We start from the raw sequence: 19,891 nt of genomic DNA on the forward strand, positions 1-19,891 counted from the left end.
CTTTTTTTGTTCTCAAAGTAGGTTACTCAAGTGCTTGGATTACAGAGGTAGATGGAAGAGGAGGCCCTCTTAGCTCTTGCATTTTAGAAGTGCGTGCATTCGGGGCAGGGGAAATGATTTCTCTAAAACTGAGAGGGAGCCCAAGATCGGGGCTTGTAGACTTCTTGAAGCCCCTCACCTACGCTCAAGGGCTGGGGCTTTGGCCAGCTTGCACATTGATGTTAGCAAGCAATGCGTTTGCCTTTCAAGGCAAATACAGGTGAAACTCGAAAAATTAGAATATTGTGGAAAAATCCATTTATGTAAGCAATTGTTTTCATTAGCTACTGGAGTTTAATATATGAGATAGACTCATGACATGCAAAGCGAGATATGTCAAGCCTTTGTTTGTTATAATTGTGATGATTATGGCACACAGCTGATGAAAACCCCAAAGTTGAGATTGTTAATTTGGGGTTCTCATCAGCTGTACGCCATAATCATCACAATTATAACAAATAAAGGCTTGACATATCTCTCTCTGCATGTCATGAGTCTATCTCATATATTAGTTTCACCTTTTAAGTTGAATTACTGAAAGAAATGAACCTTTCCACTATATTCTAATTTTTTTGAGTTTCACCTGTAGAATCAGTGCTTATTTTTCTCGAAAAAGAGGCTCCGTGAACAACTCCCTCGTTCTCTTAGAATGGCAATGGCGCCCACCTGAGATTCGTGCATATAATCAATACAATTAAATGCAAAGTGGGCTGTATACCCTCCTGGGGGGAATTACCGGGGCGGGGGGAGCGCTAAGAGGAAAGTGGGTGGCAGGGCGGCCTGGAGGTGTAAATGGCTATCAGACTTTGAAAAGCTGGGATCACTGCGTCATGTTCATCAGTTTTATTCAGGAAATTAAATAGTTTTAATTGGGACTTTGAATGAACCTGAACAGAACTGTTACCGTTCTGAATTTTCTGGCGCCGTTCCTTGGTGGGTTATGCAAACAGCTGTTCTGAATGATGCTTTTTTCTATAGGGGAGGGGACACTGGGGGCAGTGACCCAAAAAGGTTTGGGAACCCCTGCTTTAATGGGTCCCAGCAGTCAAGAGGAAGGAAGATCTGCTCCTTCCCATCTCTGCACCCTCCAAAGGACACTTTTCGGTTTTTTATTTTATTTTTTTATTACTGGTTTTTGTAGCCACCCCTTTCCAAATGGTCCCGGGGTGGGTTGCAAAAACCTAACGATGAGTGATAAAAGCAAAGCCAGTCCATATCGGAACAACAAGACTGCATTGCACACCAGTGTACCTTGAGTTTTTCAGCGCCAAGGTGGAGGCTGACATTTATTTTTTTTAAAAATCATTTTTATTGAATTTTCTACTTTAACGAACCAATCAAATCACATTAAATGTTCCAAATTATACATAAACATATCAAATAGTCCAAATATTCTGCCAAATTATAAATTTTTGTACTTCCCATGCTTCAAACTTGGAGGGCTCTGATCAACATCAAATTTCTGTTGCATTCCATAGTCATTTCCGATGATTCCCCTAGTTCTTTCTGATATTATCCTTCATTCTTTCGCAGCCTCTGAGTTGATCTCACAAGTGAGATAAAACAAAGATATGTTACTGTGTGGATTTAATGTCTATGATTCTCCCATAAATTGCACTGAGGCTGACATTTAAATTAGGCTGCAAGAATGCTGCATGGACGCAGGTGGCGCTGTGGTCTAAACCACAGAGCCTAGGGCTTGCCGATCAGAAGGTTGGCAGTTCGAATCCCTGCGATGGGGTGAGCTCCTGTTGCTCAGTTCCAGCTCCTGCCAACCTAGCAGTTTGAAAGCACGTCAAAGTGCAAGTAGATAAATAGGTACCGCTCCAGCGGGAAGGTAAATGGCGTTTCTGTGCACTGCTCTGGTTTCGCCAGAAGCGGCTTAGTCATGCTGGCCACATGACCCGGAAGCTGTTTGAGGACAAACGCTGGCTCCCTCACCCAGTAAAGTGAGATGAGCACTGCAACCCCAGAGTCGTCCGTGACTGGACCTAACAATTAGGGGTCCCTTTAAGGCTGTATGCCTTTGCACTGCTATGTCACTGGGTGTCCTGGTTTAATTTAAAAGCATTACAAAAAATCTTTCAAAATCAGGAGCCTGTCAAGTCCACACCTTGGCCTGTAGGATTACCTTGACCTCTGGCGTTACAGATGAATCCCTGATTTTTTAATAACTCCCTTGGGTGCCTTTTAATTCCGGATAAAAGCTGCATATCCATCGCGATGAGGAAGGGAGGGCGTGCCTGTGGTTTTCTGTTTGAAGGATATAATCCTTAGAGCTGTTTGGTTAGTTAGAGCTCACCAGAGGAATTCTAGCTTTAGAAAACTTGAGCGGCACACGCCCTCTTGCCAAGTAACAGCGCAGCGCACTCCTCCCAGATGTTCGCCTGCACATGCCTTACTGCAGCCTTCCTCAACCTGGTGCCCTCCAGAGGTTTGGGATCAACACCTCTGAGGCCGAGTGCGCCTGGTGGGAGTTGTAGTTCAAATCGCCTAGAGGGCTCCACCCTCTGAAGAAGTGTGCATGCACATGAAAGCTCATACCAAGAACAAACTTAGTTGGTCTCTAAGGTGCTACTGGAAGGAATTTTTATTTTATTTTTTATTTTGTTTCCACCTTAGGGTAAGCTGACCTACTGAAATGAGCCACGAGTTGCCTAAGAGTGAATTGTACCCTGTGCTTTGCGTGTGTGTGTGTGTGTGTGTGTTGATCTCCCACTCCAAGGGTTAGCAAACTTTTTCAGCAGGGGGCCCAGTCCACAGTCCCCCAAACCTTGTGGGGGGCCAGACTATATTTTGAAGGGAAAAAATGAACTAATTCTTGTGCCCCACAAATAACCCAGAGATGCATTTTAAATAAAAGGACACATTCTACTCATGTAAAAACACGCTGATTCCCGGACCATCCTCAGGCCAGTTTTACAAGGTGATTGGGCCGGATCCGGCCCCCGGGCCTTAGTTTGCCTACCCATGTCCAACTCCATAACTTTTACTAAACGGCCTCGGTCCAGTATACCTGAAGGAGCATCTCCACCCCCATCGTTCTGCCCAGACACAGAGATCCAGCGCCGAGGGCCTTCTGGCGGTTCCCTCACCGTGAGAAGCCAAGTTACAGGGAACCAGGCAGAGGGCCTTCTCGGTGGTGGCACCCGTCCTGTGGAACTCCCTCCCACCAGATGTCAAAGAGAAAATCAACTACCAGACTTTTAGAAGACATCTGAAGGCTGCCCTGTTTAGTGAAGCTTTTAATGTTTAACAGACTATTGTATTTTAATATTCTGTTGGAAGCCGCCTAGAGTGGCTGGGGAAACCCAGCCAGATGGGCAGGTTATAAATAAATAATAATAAAATTATTATTATTATTATTATTATTATTATTATTATTATTATTATTTTATGGCGCAGGAACATTTGCGCAGGAACATTTGCTGTAAATGGCGCAGGAACATTTGCTGTAAACCTATAATTTGATCAAAGGTCATAGAATCGTAGAGATGGAAGGTACCACAGCGGTCATCCAGTCCCACCCCCTGCAGTGCAGGAATCTTTCGCATCGACCAGAGTTTTAATGGGACCCCTCCCTCCTTTCCAGGCTGAATTTGCCGAAAAAGAAAAAGAAGTCGGAAGCCGAGGACGACGACAAAGACAATTCAATGAAAGGAAGCAACAGTTCAGAGCAGCTGGATTTGGACGGGGACAGCTCCAGCGAGGTTTCCAGCGAGATTAACTTCAGCTACGAATATGCGCAGATGGAGGTCACCATGAAAGCTCTGGGTGGCAACGGTAAGGAGCATGAATTCATAGGCGCACTGAGCAAGCAGCTGCAATGCAGAGCAGCATTGCCTGGGATTGCTCTCCGAAGCAATGCACCTAGGGCGAGGCTTGAAAGGAATGGTTCCTCTCCATGGTCCTCTGTCTTCTTTGGCGATTCCTCATAGCCGAGTAAGATTATTTTCCATGAACACGGTTTTAACAGGGAGTTCGTAAGTGACTGTGGAGGCCAATTCTGCACCCACACGTCCTTCCACAGTGGGGACATTGGTTTCCGGGCGGGAGTTGATCACGGTGAGGGTTTGCCAAGCGTGCCTTCCTCTTAGCGTGTTTCTCCCTTGCGTCCTGAGTTTGAGCGTCTTCGAAACCCAGGACACCTTTGGTAAAGGCTGTTCTCCAATTGGAGTGCTTGCAGGCCAGTATTTCCCAGTTGGTGTTTATACTGCATTTTTTTAGATTTGCCTTGAGAGAGTCTTTGAACCTCTTTTGTTGACCACTCGCATTACGCTTTCCATTTTTAAGTTCGGAATAGAGTAGTTGCTTTGGAAGACGATCATCAGGCATCCACACAACATGACCAGTCCAACCAAGTTGATGTTGAAGAATCATTACAGTGGTGCCCCGCTAGACGAAAATAATTCGTTCTACAAGTGTCTTCGTAGAGCGAATTTTTCGTCTAGCGAAGCGGCAATGCAGCACAGAGGTCTTCGCGCCGGGAAAATCTTTTTTTTCATCTTGCGAGGCAGCCCCATTGACTTTTTCGTCTTGCGGGGCAGCCTTCCGCTAGCGAATGCCGTCCATCTAGCGAGTTTTTCGTCTAGCGAAGCATTCGTCTAGCGGGGCACCACTGTACTTTGACACACCTGATCTTTGCCTCTTCTGGCATTAGTTTGCCTGTCTTCCCAAGTGATGAGTAAAATTTTTCGGAGACACCGTTCTCTGTAGATACCATTGAGCTCCTCGGACCCCGTGGCCCGCATCTGACCGAAACAAACTCTTCCGCCTTCCTAGATCCCATGCAGTCGATTCTGCAAAGCCTGGAGCAGCAGCACGAGGAGGAGAAGCGGACCGCGCTGGAGCGGCAGAGGCTGATGTACGAGCACGAGCTGGAGCAGCTCCGGAGGCGCCTGTCCCCCGAGAAGCAGCACTTCCGCACCATGGACAGGTTCTCCTGGCATTCTCCCAATGCTCAGCAGCGACTTCGGCAGTGGGCGGAAGAGAGGTGAGTGGAGGGGGTACTGCAGCTTGGTGGGAGGAGCATCTGTGTGGGAGGAGCCAGTGTGGTGTAGTGGTTAAGAGGGGTAGACTCGTAATCTGGTGAACCAGGTTCGATTCCCTGCTCCTCCACATGCAGCTGCTGGGTGACCTTGGGCTAGTCACCCTTCTCTGAAGCATAGCTGTCAACTTTTCCCATTTCTTGCGAGGAATCCTATTTGGAATAATCCTATTTGAACCATTTCCTGGTTCATGGAAGCCATGGTTTACTGGAGGGGTGGGAAACGTGTGTGGCTCTTGGACGCTATTGGGCTTCCAAGAGCCCCAGCCATTACGGCCAGTGGTCGCTGATTATGTAATTGTAGTCGAACAACCACTTTAACAGCCACATTCACCACCCATTTTTACCAGTTTCCCAATAGGGTAAACTATGGTTAGTGATAACCATGGTTCGTCTCCAAACCATGATCTAAAAACCATAGTTCAAAGTGACAAACTGCTTACTGTGAGCTCTTAAAACAAGCCGGTTGTGCTGGTCTTAAACAAGCCGGTTGTTCAAGAGGCGAGGTCCAAGTCCAAGGAGTCAACGGGGGGTCAGTCCGATGAAGTTGAGCCAGGGTGCAGAGCAGGAATCCAGGCAGGGTCAGGAACAGTAACACAGGCAGGATCTGGCAAGCAGCAATGTTGCTCCCACAACCTGGGGTGGGATCTGACCACCCTTTTATCTCTGACGAGGTAATGGCCAGTCCCAATCCCCCAATGACTCACCACCCTGCCTTGCCTGAAGGCGAGCACTCCTCCTGCAAGTACTCGGGTCCCTCCTTCTCTCAGCCCTGAGTCTCTGCAGCTCAGGAGACACCGGAGGGTTACTAGACCCAGGGGCCACCTCAGCCTCTGATGGCCCAGCTGACGGCAATGAAGTCAGCCCGGGCTCAGGCCCCTGACTCAACCCAGCAGGGGCTTGTTGCAGGGGAACCTGAGCAGACTGAGGCCCTTCAGGATCAGGCCCCAGACTAGGTTCAGCTGATGCCTGCGGCAGAGGATCCAACGCGGACTGAGCCTCCTCTGGTTCTGAGTCCGAGCCCGAGTCCCAGGCCATCACACCGGTTCCTCTAAATCTAGGAATGAGAATGGCAATGGAAGATGCAAAACCACTCCTACCCCGTTCAGATACCAGCATAGTGGTCCCATAAACAGTTGAGCTTCTGATTAGACGTTTCAATTCGGCTGCGCGCCGTAGTGTGGCCATATTGCAATGCTAATTCCAAAACTAATCCTTGGGATTCGCATCCTTGGCAGCCGTTGAAATGCTCTTTCTTTTCCAAATTGCACGGTTTCCTCTTTCCCCAAAGGGAGGAGATGCTCACCCACAGCCTGAGGAAGCTGAGGGAGCAGATTATGAAGGCCAACTTGTACGTGAGAGAAGCCAGCTTCATCGCCGAAGAGATGGACAAACGGACAGAGTACAAAGTCACCCTGCAGATCCCAGCTTCCAGCCTTAATGCAAACAGAAAGGTGAGGAGCCTGCCCAGCCGCATTCATCGTTTTTCTGTGGGATGTGAAACACGGGAGCAGTCAAGTGCAACATCCCTAGAGTGGACGTAGAAGGGGATGTCTGGTCCAGCCAGTCGGAACTTCCTGTTTCTCCTGGGCTGGGACAGACTTCCTCTACATGTGACTAGAGGTGGGTGTGGCCTCACCTGTGCAGGTAACAAAAGCATAGGGCTGGCCGCCACCTCTCTCTTCTTTTGACTACATTTCGACGAGGAAGCATCACCTGCTTAGCCAAAGATGCTCTCGGCTTCCAGCCAAGAGAGCACAAAGGAACTTATTCCCTATGGAATAGTCTCCATGTGTATATTAGTTTTCTAAGCTAAGTCTGCCTTCTGGGATCCTACTGTGAACAGATGTGTGAGTGAACTATTTTATATACTTTTAAAGAAGACTGTGTCGTGTCTTATCTTTTAGGAGGGAATAAAGGGGGAAATACCAGGACAGTTATTATAGTGGCTTTAGCGAGCCTGAGCCACGCAGCCGCTGTGTAAGTTTAAAAGGGGTGCGGGTGTTACTCTGCTAAAATTGTGGAACTTCTTAACACAAGTTGGAATAGGATATAATTAAAGAATATATCCTCTCCTGCATTCCTGAACATTCCCAAACTTTTGAGAATGGATTCCATCGGCCAGCTGGAATTTCGATGATTATTATGTATTGATTTAGAGCATTTGTATTTTTAGGCCAAAAATGGCAGCTTTAGTTTAAAAAAAACCCCAAAACATGCACCTTTTTTATTTGCACGATCAGTTAGGTACCCCATGTGCTTTTACAACAGAATGCAGTGGTTCCTTGGTTTTCGAATGCTGAAAACCCAGAAGCAAATGCTTCCATTTTCGAACGCGTCTTGGAACAGCTTCTGCTGTAGGGTACAGTATAACACTGTACAGTGGTACCTTGGTTTACAATCATAATCCGTTCCGGAGATCCGTTTGTAAACCAAAACAGGTTGTAACCCAAGGCGCGCTTCCGCCAATGGGGCCTCCAAATTTTTTTATTTTTTGTAATAAAAAGGAAAGGGTTGCAATCCAAAAAAAGGTTGCAAACCGGGACACGGGTTTGACGTGTTTGTAATCCAAAGCGTATGCAAACCAAGGTGCCACTGTATAGGGGTTTTCTGGAAAAAGAAAGAGGTTAAGCTATCAAAGGCTTTCATCTTAACAAGCTGCCGTTTGCCCTCAGTTCAGCCTACCGGTTCACGATATGTATTCTCTTCGTAAACCTCTTTGGGGTTGTTTTCTTAACAATTTATGAAATAAATAAAGGATCAAATACAGGTGAAACTCGAAAAATTAGAATATCGTGGAAAGGTTCGTTTCTTTCAGTAATTCAACTTAAAAGGTGAAACTAATATATGAGATAGACTCATGACACGCAAAGTGAGATATGTCAAGCCTTTATTTGTTATAATTGTGATGATTATGGCGTTCAGCTGATGAAAACCCCAAATTAACAATTTCAACTTTGGGGTTTTCATCAGATGTGTGCCATAATCATCACAATTATAACAAATAAAGGCTTGACATATCTCGCTTTGCATGTCATGAGTCTGTCTCATATATTAAACTCCAGTAGCTAATGAAATAATTGCTTACATAAATGGACTTTTCCACGATATTCTAATTTTTCGACTTTCACCTGTATGTTGTTGATGTTTAGTTGTTTAGTCATGTCCGCCTCTACGTGACCCCATGGACCAGAGCACGCCAGGCACGCCTATCCTTCACTGCCTCTCGTAGTTTGGCCAAACTCATGTTAGTAGCTTCGAGAACACTGTCCAACCATCTCATCCTCTGTCGTCCCCTTCTCCTTGTGCCCTCCATCTTTCCCAGCTTCAGGGTCTTTCCCAGGGAGTCTTCTCTTCTCATGAGGTGGCCAAAGTATTGGAGCCTCAACTTCAGGATCTGTCCCTCCAGTGAGCACTCAGGGCTGATTTCCTTCAGAATGGAAATCAAATATATCGCACTACATAAAAACATTCCAGTTCTAGCTGCTCTTTGCGTTTATTATGAGTGAGTTTGTTTTTTTGTTTTAAAGGAAATTCCAAGTTATTTTTTGACTTGATATTTTATTTCTGCTTCCCCCCACCCTCCTCCTTTTTCCTTTTGCCCCCCCCCCCCCGCAGCGAGGTGCCGTCCTTAGTGAGCCGGCCATCCAAGTTCGGAGGAAAGGGAAAGGCAAGCAGATCTGGTCCTTGGAGAAGCTGGAGAATCGGCTGGTCGACATGAGGGACCTCTATCAAGAATGGAAGGACTGCGAGGAAGACAACCTGGTATGGAGCCGCTGCTTCTCCTGAGTAGTAGAACGGCCTTCCCCAACCTGGTGCTCTCTAGGTCCCTTGGACTACAGTTCCCACCAGTGGCCAGGATACAATGAGAGCTGAAGTTCCACAACATCGGGAGGGCCCCAGGTTCCTTGTCCCCGGGGTGTGGCCCCTGCCGTGGGTGCACTAAGTCAGCTCTTCTTGACATTCCCCCATCCATTGGGTCACGCTGGCTGGGGCTGATGGGAGTTGTAGTCTCAGCAAAACACCCAGTGGGGGGGACTCAGACGTTGGGAAAGGCTATATGAGGTGTGGCCTTGGGCTAGCCTTCCCCAACCTGGTGCCCCCTCCATAGATATAGTTTTAATAAAGCTTTAAAACATAACGGTAAAAAAAAGAAACAGAAACAAGACAACGAATAAGAAAGAAAGAAAATGAAGAAGAAAGCAGACAAGCAAAGATAAAAGAATAACAGAATAAAAGGAAAGAGATAAGTAAAAAATGACTTCCAACTCTCCATCTGTCAGTTGTGCCTGCAAGAGTTCCTCATAATAGTCCAGTGTTCAATCCAGAGTAGTATCTAAGTTATTCTTCCCACTGCTAGCTGATGTTTTCCTAGTGTTCAGTCCAGGCACCACAAGTTCATTCATTTTCCTTTCCATCCAAGAGGCCCAAAAGAGGTTGTCCAATTATTATTATTATTATTGTATACAAAGATCAGCCATAATCTTTCTCCAGATATTTTGGACCACAAGGCCCCTGCCAGCATGGTCAGAGATGCTTTTTCTTGAAATAGTACATCCATACCTCTTTAATTTACAATGTTGTGTAGCCACCCTGTGTTCCCAGGGGAGGAAGGGCGGAATAGAAAGCAGGATTTGCCGTCCTCCAGCCTGTGAGACAGTGCCACAGCAGCTGTCCGTAGATCTGGTCACCATAGAGCTTAGCCAGTTGTCTCCCTTTCACGAATCAAGGTCATGAGGTCGTACTTCCGGCGAGCGGATCCTTTTTATGACGAGCAGGAGAACCACAGTCTCATCGGCGTGGCAAACGTCTTCCTCGAGTCCCTCTTTTACGATGTGAAGCTGCAGTACGCTGTGCCCATCATCAATCAGAAAGGAGAGGTGAGTCTCTCCTGGGTCAGCTAAGCCAGGGGCCAGCAAACTTTTTCAGCAGGGGGCCGGTCCCCTGTCACTCAGACCTTGTGGGGGGCGGAACTGTATTTTGGGAAAAAAATATGAACGAATTCCTATGCCCCACAAATAATCCAGAGATGCATTAAATAAAAGGACACATTCTACTCATGTAAAAACACCAGGCAGGCCCCACAAATAACCGAGAGATACATTTTAAATAAAAGCATACATTCTACTCATGTGAAAATACTAGGCAGGCCCCACAAATAACCCAGAGATGCATTTTAAATAAAAGGACACATTCTACCAATGTAAAAACATGCTGATTCCCAGACCATCTGCGGGCCGGATTGAGAAGGCGATTGGGCTGGATCCGGCCCCCGGGCCTTAGTTTGCCTACCCATGACCTAAGCACAGGCCGTGAAGTCGTCATTGCAGAATTACTCAGTCACTTATCAGAGAAATACAGTTCGGGGCACAATTTCAATTGATTCTCTTGACGCAGATGCTAGTAACATCCAATTGCAATTAATTATACCTTAGCTCTGCATAAATCCCTCCCCCAAAACACCTATTTGTCTTGTGGGGAATTTATTGGGTAAACCTTTCAAATTATATCAGTGGACAGCTGTTTATGTGCAGTTAATCTGTTTTTTAAACGGCATATGGATTGTGAACTTCGATTCCCCTATAAAAAGCATTGTTTAATACCTCTCCCCATACAAACCAACCCAGACCCTATGATTATTGTGGGGGATTATTGTGGGGGGTGGGTGCCACTACTGAGAAGGCCCTCTTCCTGGTTCCCTGTAACTTCGCTTCTCGCAGGGAGGGAACCACCAGCAGGCCCTCGGAGCTGGACCTCAGTTTCCGGGCAGAACGATGGGGGTGGAATCTACCCCCCCTGGTGTCAAGGCGGGGGTCAGGGTTAGTTCCCCAGCTGGTCGGCCTCCCGCCACTCCTTGGCATCCATCCAGCTGCTTCATGACCCTGGGGTTTTTATCCCCCCCTTACAGGTGGCTGGACGCCTCCACGTCGAAGTCGTGCGAGTGAGTGGGGAGATTGGGGAGCGCATCGCAGGAGGCGAGGACGGCATGGAAGGAATTGGTGAGAACGACCTGCAGGAGCACAAGTTGGCGTGCATGGTGAGTTTGCAGAGACAGCGCTCCCTGCTTTCCTTTGCAAAGCACCTAGGCACAGAAAAATGGGCAACTAGCTGTCTGATAGCTATAGAGGCAGTATGGGTGCCCCATGTGCAGGGCATTGTTGGTACAGCTGCCGGGAAAGCCGATGAGTTCAGTTTCACTGCTGCTGCCTTTGGAGGCAGGCTGACATATTCAAATCAACTGTATGTACAATTCTGTATGCATTAACACTCCTCCCTCCACAAGGTTTATTTAACTTTTAACATTTTAATTGCCCCCAAATTGTTCAAACCTACTCAAATAATTCAATATCTTCTCAAACCAATCCTCCTCTTTCTCACTGACCTTAAACCTTTTCATTCTGTGTATCTTGACAGTTAGATATTCTAAAATTATAATATAATTCGGGCTCCAGCGGGAGAAGGTGCGTCTTATGGTCAGGTGCGTCCTATGGGGTGAAAAATACGGCAATTTAAAGCTTGCTGTATAATTATACAGTTGGAACGTTACTCCGTGTGTGTGTGTGTGTGTGTGTGTTTGCTTCCTCCTAGATCAAAATCCTTCAAGCTACTGGCTTGCCGCAGCACCTCTCCAACTTCGTCTTCTGCAAATATTCCTTCTGGGATCAGCTGGAACCTGTGACGGTGGCCCCGGAAGTGGACCCCTCTCTATCTCCCATCAGCAAGGAGCCACGGGGCATGGTGGTCTTCGATCACTGCAATGTAATTTCACTTCTGCTTTTACGTTTCTGAGCACAATTCAAAGCGTTGGTGCTGACCTTGAAAGCCCTAGACGGCCTCGGTCCAGTATACCTGAAAGAGCATCTCCACCCCCATCGTTCAGCCCGGACATTGAGGTCCAGCGCCGAGGGCCTTCTGGCGGTTCCCTCACTACGAGAAGCCAAGTTACAGGGAACTAGGCAGAGGGCCTTCTCGGTAGTGGCACCCGCCCTGTGGAACGCCCTCCCACCAGGTGTCAAAGAGAAAACCAACTACCAGACTTTTAGGAGACACCTGAAAGCAGCCCTGTTTAGGGAAGCTTTTAATGTTTAATAGATTATTGTATTTTAACATTTTGTTGGAAGCCGCCCAGAGTGGCTGGGGAAACCCAGCCAGGTGGGCGGGGTATAAATAATAATAATAATAATAATAATAATAATAATAATAATAATAATAATAATTGTCCCTGCAGACAAAGTGAGGGCTTTTAACGCTGTGGGAGGAGGGGCTTACAGTGGTACCTTGGTTCTCAAACTTAATCCGTTCCAGAAATCCGTTCCAAAACCAAAGCGTTCCAAAACCAAGGCACACTTTCCTATAGAAAGTAATGAAAAATTAATCCATTCCAAACTTTTAAAAACACCCCCAAAACAGTAATTTAACATGATTTTTACTACCTAACAAGACCATTTTGGACAGTGTTCTCGAAGCGACTGGCATGAGTTTGGCCAAACTGTGGGAGGCAGTGGAGGATAGGGGTGCCTGGCGTGCTCTGGTCCATGGGGTCAGGAAGAGTCGGACACGACTGAACGACGACGAACAAGACCATTGATCCACAAAGCGAAAGCAATAATCAATGTACTGTACTATAAAATAAATAAGACAGTATTGCAGGTGATTTAAAAAAAAAAAACTTCTTACCTGCACTGATGATAGTGATTGTTTGGATGGGGGGCTTTAATCCATTTCCGCAGTCACAAAAACAAATTAACCGGAAAAGCCTCAAAAACGAAAATGCAAAATAAATAGCAAAAAACGAAAGCGCCAAAGTTAATCCATTCTGGAAGTCCGTTTAATTTCCGATATGTTCAAAAACCAAGGCACAGCTTCTTATTGGTGCAGGTGCCCCGGAAACAACAGCTGACAGCCACATCGGACGTTTGGCTCCCGAAAAACATTTGGAAATCAGAACACTTATTTCTGGGTTTTCGGCATTTGAGAACCAAGGCGTTTGAGTACCAAGGCACCGCTGTACTTTTTAAGGGATAAAAATCTTAATTGCTTTAAATTCAAAGGAATCCCAAAGCAATGCACAAAACAGTTAGTTCATACTGATTCGAGCTTCCTGTAAATTTTTGCATCTCTGATCTGTTGATTTCAAGCATTCGTGGGCAGATTTCTTGGCTTTGCATAGCATAGTCGAAACTTTTCTAGCATCTTTTTTCTTCTTCTTGCAGGCTTCATGTATCCGTGCAGCAGGGACTAAATTTGAAGCACTGCAATGTTTCTCTCTTTTCTCTGACCTAGGAATTCTCCGTCAACATCACTGAAGATTTCATGGAGTACCTTTCGGACGGTGCTTTGGCCATCGAAGTTTATGGGCACAAGGCGTGCGACCCCCGCAAAAACCCGGCGCTGTGGGATTTGGGGATCATCCAGGCCAAAACGCGAAGCCTCCGAGACAGGTAAGAGAGATGGCGTTTCGCTTGCAAACGAGCTGGAAGTGTGTGGAGAGCTCTGCATCTATAGGAGGCCGTGGTTGCTGACCAAGAAGAAGGGTTGTTCCGCAGATCTGGCATGGGCAACTACTTTCTGCCCTTCTTCAAAGATCCCTCTCCCGTTGCCCCGAGACCCTTCTCTCCATCTCATGCACCACCATGGCCTTGATAAAAAGGTTGCAATCCTGTTACAAGCGGCAGAAATGCATGCTTGATATTACTCCGCCAGATCAGAAATTGATTATAAGAAGCTTGAGCTCTGCCGGATCAGGCGAAAGGCCCATTGATTCCAGCATCCTGATCTCACAGTGGCCAACCGGATGCCTGTGGGAGACCCGTAAGCAGGGCCGGATTTAGGTTGGATGAGGCCCTAAGCTACTGAAGGTAATGGGGCCCTTGACATGTCCAGCTGTCCTTTGTCAACAACAAATTGTCGCTGTTTTTTTGTTGTTGAATATAAGCTATACAGTCATACCTCGGGTTATGGCCACGATTTTGGGTTGTGCACCGTGCCGAACCCAGAAGTAACGGAACGGGTTACTTCTGGGTTTCGGTGCTAAATCGCGCTTTGCGCAGAAGCGCCAAATTGCATCATGCAAGTACGCAGATGCGGCGCTGCGGGTTACGGATGCTGCGGGTTGCGAACGTTTGCAACCCGAATGTCCACTGTATGGTAATTTATGGACCTAATAGGTATCTACAGCCATTTGCACATGTTGGCATGCAAGCAGTCCATGCAGAATGTAGGCACCCTATATATAGAAAGGAGCAAACCAGTGATATTTTAGGGAGCAGGCTGGGCCCGTTATACTTACATCACATGAGCCTACACAACACAAAACACGGCTGCTGTATGTAGGTGGTTTATTCAATTTGTTTTTTTTTTATCGTATATTTTGGAAATGTACATCCAGTTTTTTTTTCCTTTAAATTTTTTGAGGGCCCCCAAGAGAGTGGGGCCCAAACTATAGCTTTTTTAGCTTATACGTAAATCCGGCACTGCGCCGTAAGCAGGATACAAACCCAAGAACACTCCACCCACCCTGTAGTTTGCTGCAGCTGGTGTTCAGAAGCATTAGTGCTTCCAGTTGTGGAGGCAGAAAATAGCCATCATGGCTCAGGTAATCTACAGTAGTCATGAAATTTTAATCCATCTCCAGAGCTGTCAACCTTCCTTTTTTTTTTTTTTTGCATTGGGAAACGGCCGTAGATGTCAACTTTTTTGCAATGGGAAACGGCACTGGAATAAGGGAATTTCCCACAAAAAAGGGAAAGTTAATAGCTATGCATCTCTGCTCTATAGCTGGTGCCCTTTTAAACATGACCTGTTTCTGTAGGCAAAATGTAATGCTGTGTTTGAGCAGAGCCACAGGAGAAGTTTTTAACACGTGTCTTCCCAACTGGTTTTCAACAAGCGTTTTCCCAGCTGAAGAGCTACATTGGAGCTGTTTTCCATCACCCCACCCTTCTCCCATCCTCTTCAATGTTTGCGGACCCTTCCTAGGGTTTTGCCAGGCTGCCAAAGGCCTCTGCCAAGAGGCAAAGTTGTACATCGGTCACAGAAGTGTTGTCATTTGCAGGTGGAGCGAAGTCACTCGCAAAGTGGAGCTGTGGGTTCAGATTCTGGAGCTGAATGAGAACGGAGAATACTGCCCGGTGGAGGTGATTCCGGCAAAAGATGTACACACAGGGGGCATCTTTCAACTCAGGCAGGTAAGATGGAAGGTGTAAGGTTCGTGTGAAGGTGCCTCACGAGTAACGGAGCAGGAGCCCAGACAGTCTTTTGCAGTTTTATTGTGCAAAGTATTTACAGTGCAGAGCTACAGAAAGCATGTCTGTCTCAGTCGCTGGCAGAATCCGGGAGTGGCCCCTTCCGGCTTCTCCCCCAGCACAAGAATTCGGCACCCCAAGTCTCCTTCTACCCTCCTTGCGTTTCACCCCTCTGTGCAACTGGTGTCGGAAATGGCGTGCCTCCCTCCTGACCAGCCGGGCAAGGTGAGCGCAGGGTCTCAGCAACATCCCCAAGCCCTCTCCCCGCCAGGCTCCCTGCTTGTGGCTCCTGGCTAGAAGAGGCTCTGGGGCTCTCAGTGGCATCCCTAAGCCCCCTCCCCGCCAGGCTGGTTCCTTCCCTCTCCTCCCCACTGGAGGTGTGGCGGCTTTCCCCGCTGGAAGAGGTGTTGTTGTTGTTCAGTCGTTCAGTCGTGTCCGACTCTTCGTGACCCCACGGACCAGAGCACGCCAGGCACGCCTATCCTCCACTGCCTCTCGCAGTTTGGCCAAACTCATGTTAGTAGCTTCGAGAACACTGTCCAACCATCTCATCCTCTGTCGTCCCCTTCTCCTTGTGCCCTCCATCTTTCCCAACACCAGGGTCTTTTCCAGGGAGTCTTCTCTTCTCATGAGGTGGCCAAAGTATTGGAGCCTCAGCTTCAGGATCTGCCCTTCCAGTGAGCACTCAGGGCTGATTTCTTTGAGAATGGATAGGTTTGTTCTTCTTGCAGTCCATGGGACTCTCAAGAGTCTCCTCCAGCACCATAATTCAAAAGCATCAATTCTTTGGCGATCAGCCTTCTTTATGGTCCAGCTCTCACTTCCGTACATTACTACTGGGAAAACCATAGCTTTAACTATGGTTTAACTAAGCTGGAAGAGGTGCTGCTGCTGAATTGGCGTCGGGGGTCTCTGTATGCTAACGGACCCTCCGTTCCCCTCATCGGGCCAGGAGGCAGTTCCCTGACACTCTCTTTAGTGGATCGATCTATTAATGAAATAGCAGTTAATCAGTGAAATCACTGAGTGTCACTCTGCTGGCAAGATATTTGCGATATCTTCAGCTTACTCACTAAGGTGGGCTTCCGTGGCTGCGTTCAGACATTTTGATAAGCCGTGGCATCCAAACGCAGCCAGATTGCTGCATGTGGGAACTTAAGTAAAGCTCTGCTGGATCAGGCCAGTGGTCCATCTAGCCCAGCATCCTTTTCTCACAGCCCAAATACCTTTGGGAAGCCTGAAAGCGAGACCTGGGTAAAGCAGCCCTCTCCCTGCTTTTGATTCTCAGGAATTGATATTTCAGAGGAATGCTGCCTCCAGCATTGAACTTAGCCATGGTGGCTAGCTATAGCCCTTACCTCCGTATATTTGTCTAATCCTGGGGTCAGCAGTTGGCTGGTCCACTGTCCCACTGAAAGCCAGTGTGGTGTAGTGGTTAAGAGCGGTAGGCTCGTAATCTGGTGAACCGGGTTCGCATCTCATCTCCTCCACATGCAGCTGCTGGGTGACCTTGGGCTAGTCACACTTTTCTGAAGTCTCTCAGCCCCACTCACCTCACAGAGTGTTTGTTGTGGGGGAGGAAGGGAAAGGAGAATGTTAGGCGCTTCGGGTAGTGATAAAGCGGGATATCAAATCCAAATTCTTCTTCTTCTTCCTTCTTCTTCTTCTTCTTCTTCTTCTTCTTCAGACCTTGTGGGGGCCGGACTATATTTTGGGGAAAAATAATGAACGAATTCCTATGCTCCACAAACAACCCAGAGGTGCATTTTAAATAAAAGCACACATTCTACTCGTGTAAAAACACCAGGCAGACCCCACAAACAACCCAGAGATGCATTTTAAATAAAAGCACACATTCTACTCGTGTAAAAACACCAGGCAGACCCCACAAACAACCCAGAGATGCATTTTAAATAAAAGCACACATTCTACTCATGTAAAAACACGCTGATTCCCTGACCACCCGCGGGCCAGATTGCGAAGGTGATTGGGCCGGATCTGGCCCCCGGGCCTTAGTTTGCCTGTAAAGGTAAAGGGTCCCCCAAAAGTTAAGTCCAGTCGCGAACGACTCAGGGGTTGCAGCGCTCATCTTGCTTTACTGGCCGAGGGAGCCGACGTTTGTCCGCAGATAGTTTTTTCAGGTCATGTGGGCAGCATGACTAAGCCGCTTCTGGTGAAACCAGAGCAGCGCATGGAAATGCCATTTACCTTCCCACCGTAGCAGTACCTATTTATCTACTTGCATTTTGACGTGCTTTCGAACTGCTAGGTTGGCAGGAGCAGGGACTGAGCAATTGGAGCTCACCCCATCGCGGGGATTCGAACCGCCAACCTTCCGATCAGCAAGCCCAAGACCACGGCGCCACCTGTGTCCTTTCAGGGCAGCTTAGAACACAACTAAGGCAGCAATTAAATTGAGCAGCGCCTTCCAAGTAGTGGCATTCGGGTTACGGAAAACTCGTAGAACTAGCTACTATATATTTAATGAAACTCCGTTATATGTTTTCATCAAATGCTGAAGGCACATCTCTTTATTCTGGCGTTCGACACCTGGATATATAACTTTTAAATTTTTCCCTGTGTTAAATTATAATAATCAATTAAAAAATTTTTTTAAAGGATATATAACTTCAGAATTCCACGGGGTTTTTTTGTTGATTGTGGTTTTTATTTTTGTAATTGTAAGTTTTAAAACTCTTTTTAATGTCGCATCTTAAATTGTACGTCTTTCGGAGGAAGCGGGTTTTCAATCCGAACGTACGCGGCCAAGTCGGTGCATTTCTGGTGCAATTTTGTCTAGAAAGCAGTTGCCAGCAGAGGTCTCCCCCCTACTGTCGTTCCCCCCCTTCCAACGTGCCGTTTCTTTGCGTTCCCCGGCCTTGCAGGGCCAGTCGCACCGAATTCAAGTGGAAGTGAAGTCGGTGCAGGAATCGGGCACGTTGCCTCTGATGGAAGAGTCCATCCTCTCGGTCGGAGTGGGCTGTGTTCAGATCAGGCACGCCAGGTCTCCGAAAGGCCACGAGATGCATCAGGTAAGAGCCCTTGCTTGTAATGTAAATATCGGAGGTATCGTAGCTCAGAGAGGAAGCATCTGTGGTTCGCGCGGAAGGCCCCAGGGTCACGTATCTGTCGCCACACTGCAAGCTTCCAACAGTTGGACTTCACCCCCAAAGGCACGCTCCTCCTTTGTCCCCCCGAGACAGACAGAAGCCAGCAGACAGATAAGGTAGTTTCAATTCTATCAATGCTTAGTGGTTTTTAAAATTATTATTTTTTCCCTCCTTGTCTTTCTACCTGCTAGTGCCAGATTTACGTATAAGCTGAACAAGCTGTAGCTTAGGGCCCCGCACTCTTGGCCCCCCCCAAAAAAAAATTAAAGGGGAAAAAAACCTGGACATACATTTCCAAAATAAAATCTACATACAGCAACAGTGTTTCGTGTTGTGTATGGACCTATTACAATCAATCAATTACCGGTAGGTCCATAAATTACCATATAGCATATATGGCAGCTAAAAAAGCCAATGCAATTCTGGGCTGCATCAATAGGAGTATAGCATCTAGATCAAGGGAAGTAATAGTACCACTATATTCTGCTCTGGTCAGACCTCACCTGGAATACTGTGTCCAGTTCTGGGCATCACAGTTCAAGAAGGATACTGACAAGCTGGAACGTGTCCAGAGGAGGGCAACCAAAATGGTCCAAGGCCTGGAAACGATGCCTTATGAGGAACGGCTTAGGGAGCTGGGTATGTTTAGCCTGGAGAAGAGAAGGTTAAGGGGGGATATGATAGCCATGTTCAAATATATCAAAGGATGTCATATAGAGGAGGGAGAAAGGTTGTTTTCTGCTGCTCCAGAGAAGTGGACACGGGGCAATGGATTCAAACTACAAGAAAGAAGATTCCACCTAAACATTAGGAAGAACTTCCTGACAGTGAGAGCTGTTGGACAGTGGAATTTGCTGCCAAGGAGTGTGGTGGAGTCTCCTTCTTTGGAGGTCTTTAAGCGGAGGCTTGACAGCCATCTGTCAGGAATGCTTTGATGGTGTTTCCTGCTTGGCAGGGGGTTGGACTGGATGGCCCTTGTGGTCTCTTCCAACTCTAGGATTCTATGATTCAACACAAAAACCAGGACAATTTGTTGTTGACAAAGGACAGCTGGACATATAATGGGCCCCATTACCTTCAGTAGCTTAGGGCCTCATCAAACCTAAATCCGGCTCTGTTACCTTCTCTCATTTTTTTCTTTAAGCCTCCTTGAGTCCCTGTCAGGGAAAAAGCCTAGGTACAATAATAATTACCACTTTGAATTTACTTGCATTTGCATGGTTTTTGCCTAGGAAGAAGACGACGACATGGACAGCTACCAGGTAGGTACCCTGCTACACTTTTCTCCTTTCGGGTGCAAGTCCTTTAAGATCATGCGGTCCTAACGTTCCTTCATTCATCAGACCATCGGCATTATAAGATGGATGTCACAAGCAAAGGCCACCAGCGTCGTCTTCTTCTTTGGCGATCACTCGTAGCCGAGTAAGATTGTCTTCCATAAACACGGTTTT

The 19,891-nt window shown here is 47.1% G+C and overlaps 1 protein-coding gene across 1 annotated transcript in view; it reads left to right on the forward strand.

The window, feature by feature from the left end:
• KIF13B (kinesin family member 13B) overlaps positions 1-19,891 on the forward strand; it is a 172,769-nt gene that overhangs the window by 102,905 nt on the left and 49,973 nt on the right. Inside the window, exons 16-26 of the mRNA XM_033145167.1 lie at positions 3,632-3,822; positions 4,822-5,032; positions 6,378-6,540; positions 8,705-8,851; positions 9,817-9,966; positions 10,995-11,123; positions 11,675-11,845; positions 13,370-13,527; positions 15,141-15,273; positions 18,216-18,362; positions 19,673-19,702. Of these exons, the coding sequence (XP_033001058.1) occupies positions 3,632-3,822; positions 4,822-5,032; positions 6,378-6,540; positions 8,705-8,851; positions 9,817-9,966; positions 10,995-11,123; positions 11,675-11,845; positions 13,370-13,527; positions 15,141-15,273; positions 18,216-18,362; positions 19,673-19,702 (1,630 nt within the window). The remainder of the gene's footprint in view (positions 1-3,631; positions 3,823-4,821; positions 5,033-6,377; positions 6,541-8,704; positions 8,852-9,816; positions 9,967-10,994; positions 11,124-11,674; positions 11,846-13,369; positions 13,528-15,140; positions 15,274-18,215; positions 18,363-19,672; positions 19,703-19,891) is intronic.

This window comes from Lacerta agilis, chromosome 3 (assembly GCF_009819535.1).
Source record: "Lacerta agilis isolate rLacAgi1 chromosome 3, rLacAgi1.pri, whole genome shotgun sequence".
Classification (NCBI taxonomy): domain Eukaryota; kingdom Metazoa; phylum Chordata; class Lepidosauria; order Squamata; family Lacertidae; genus Lacerta; species Lacerta agilis.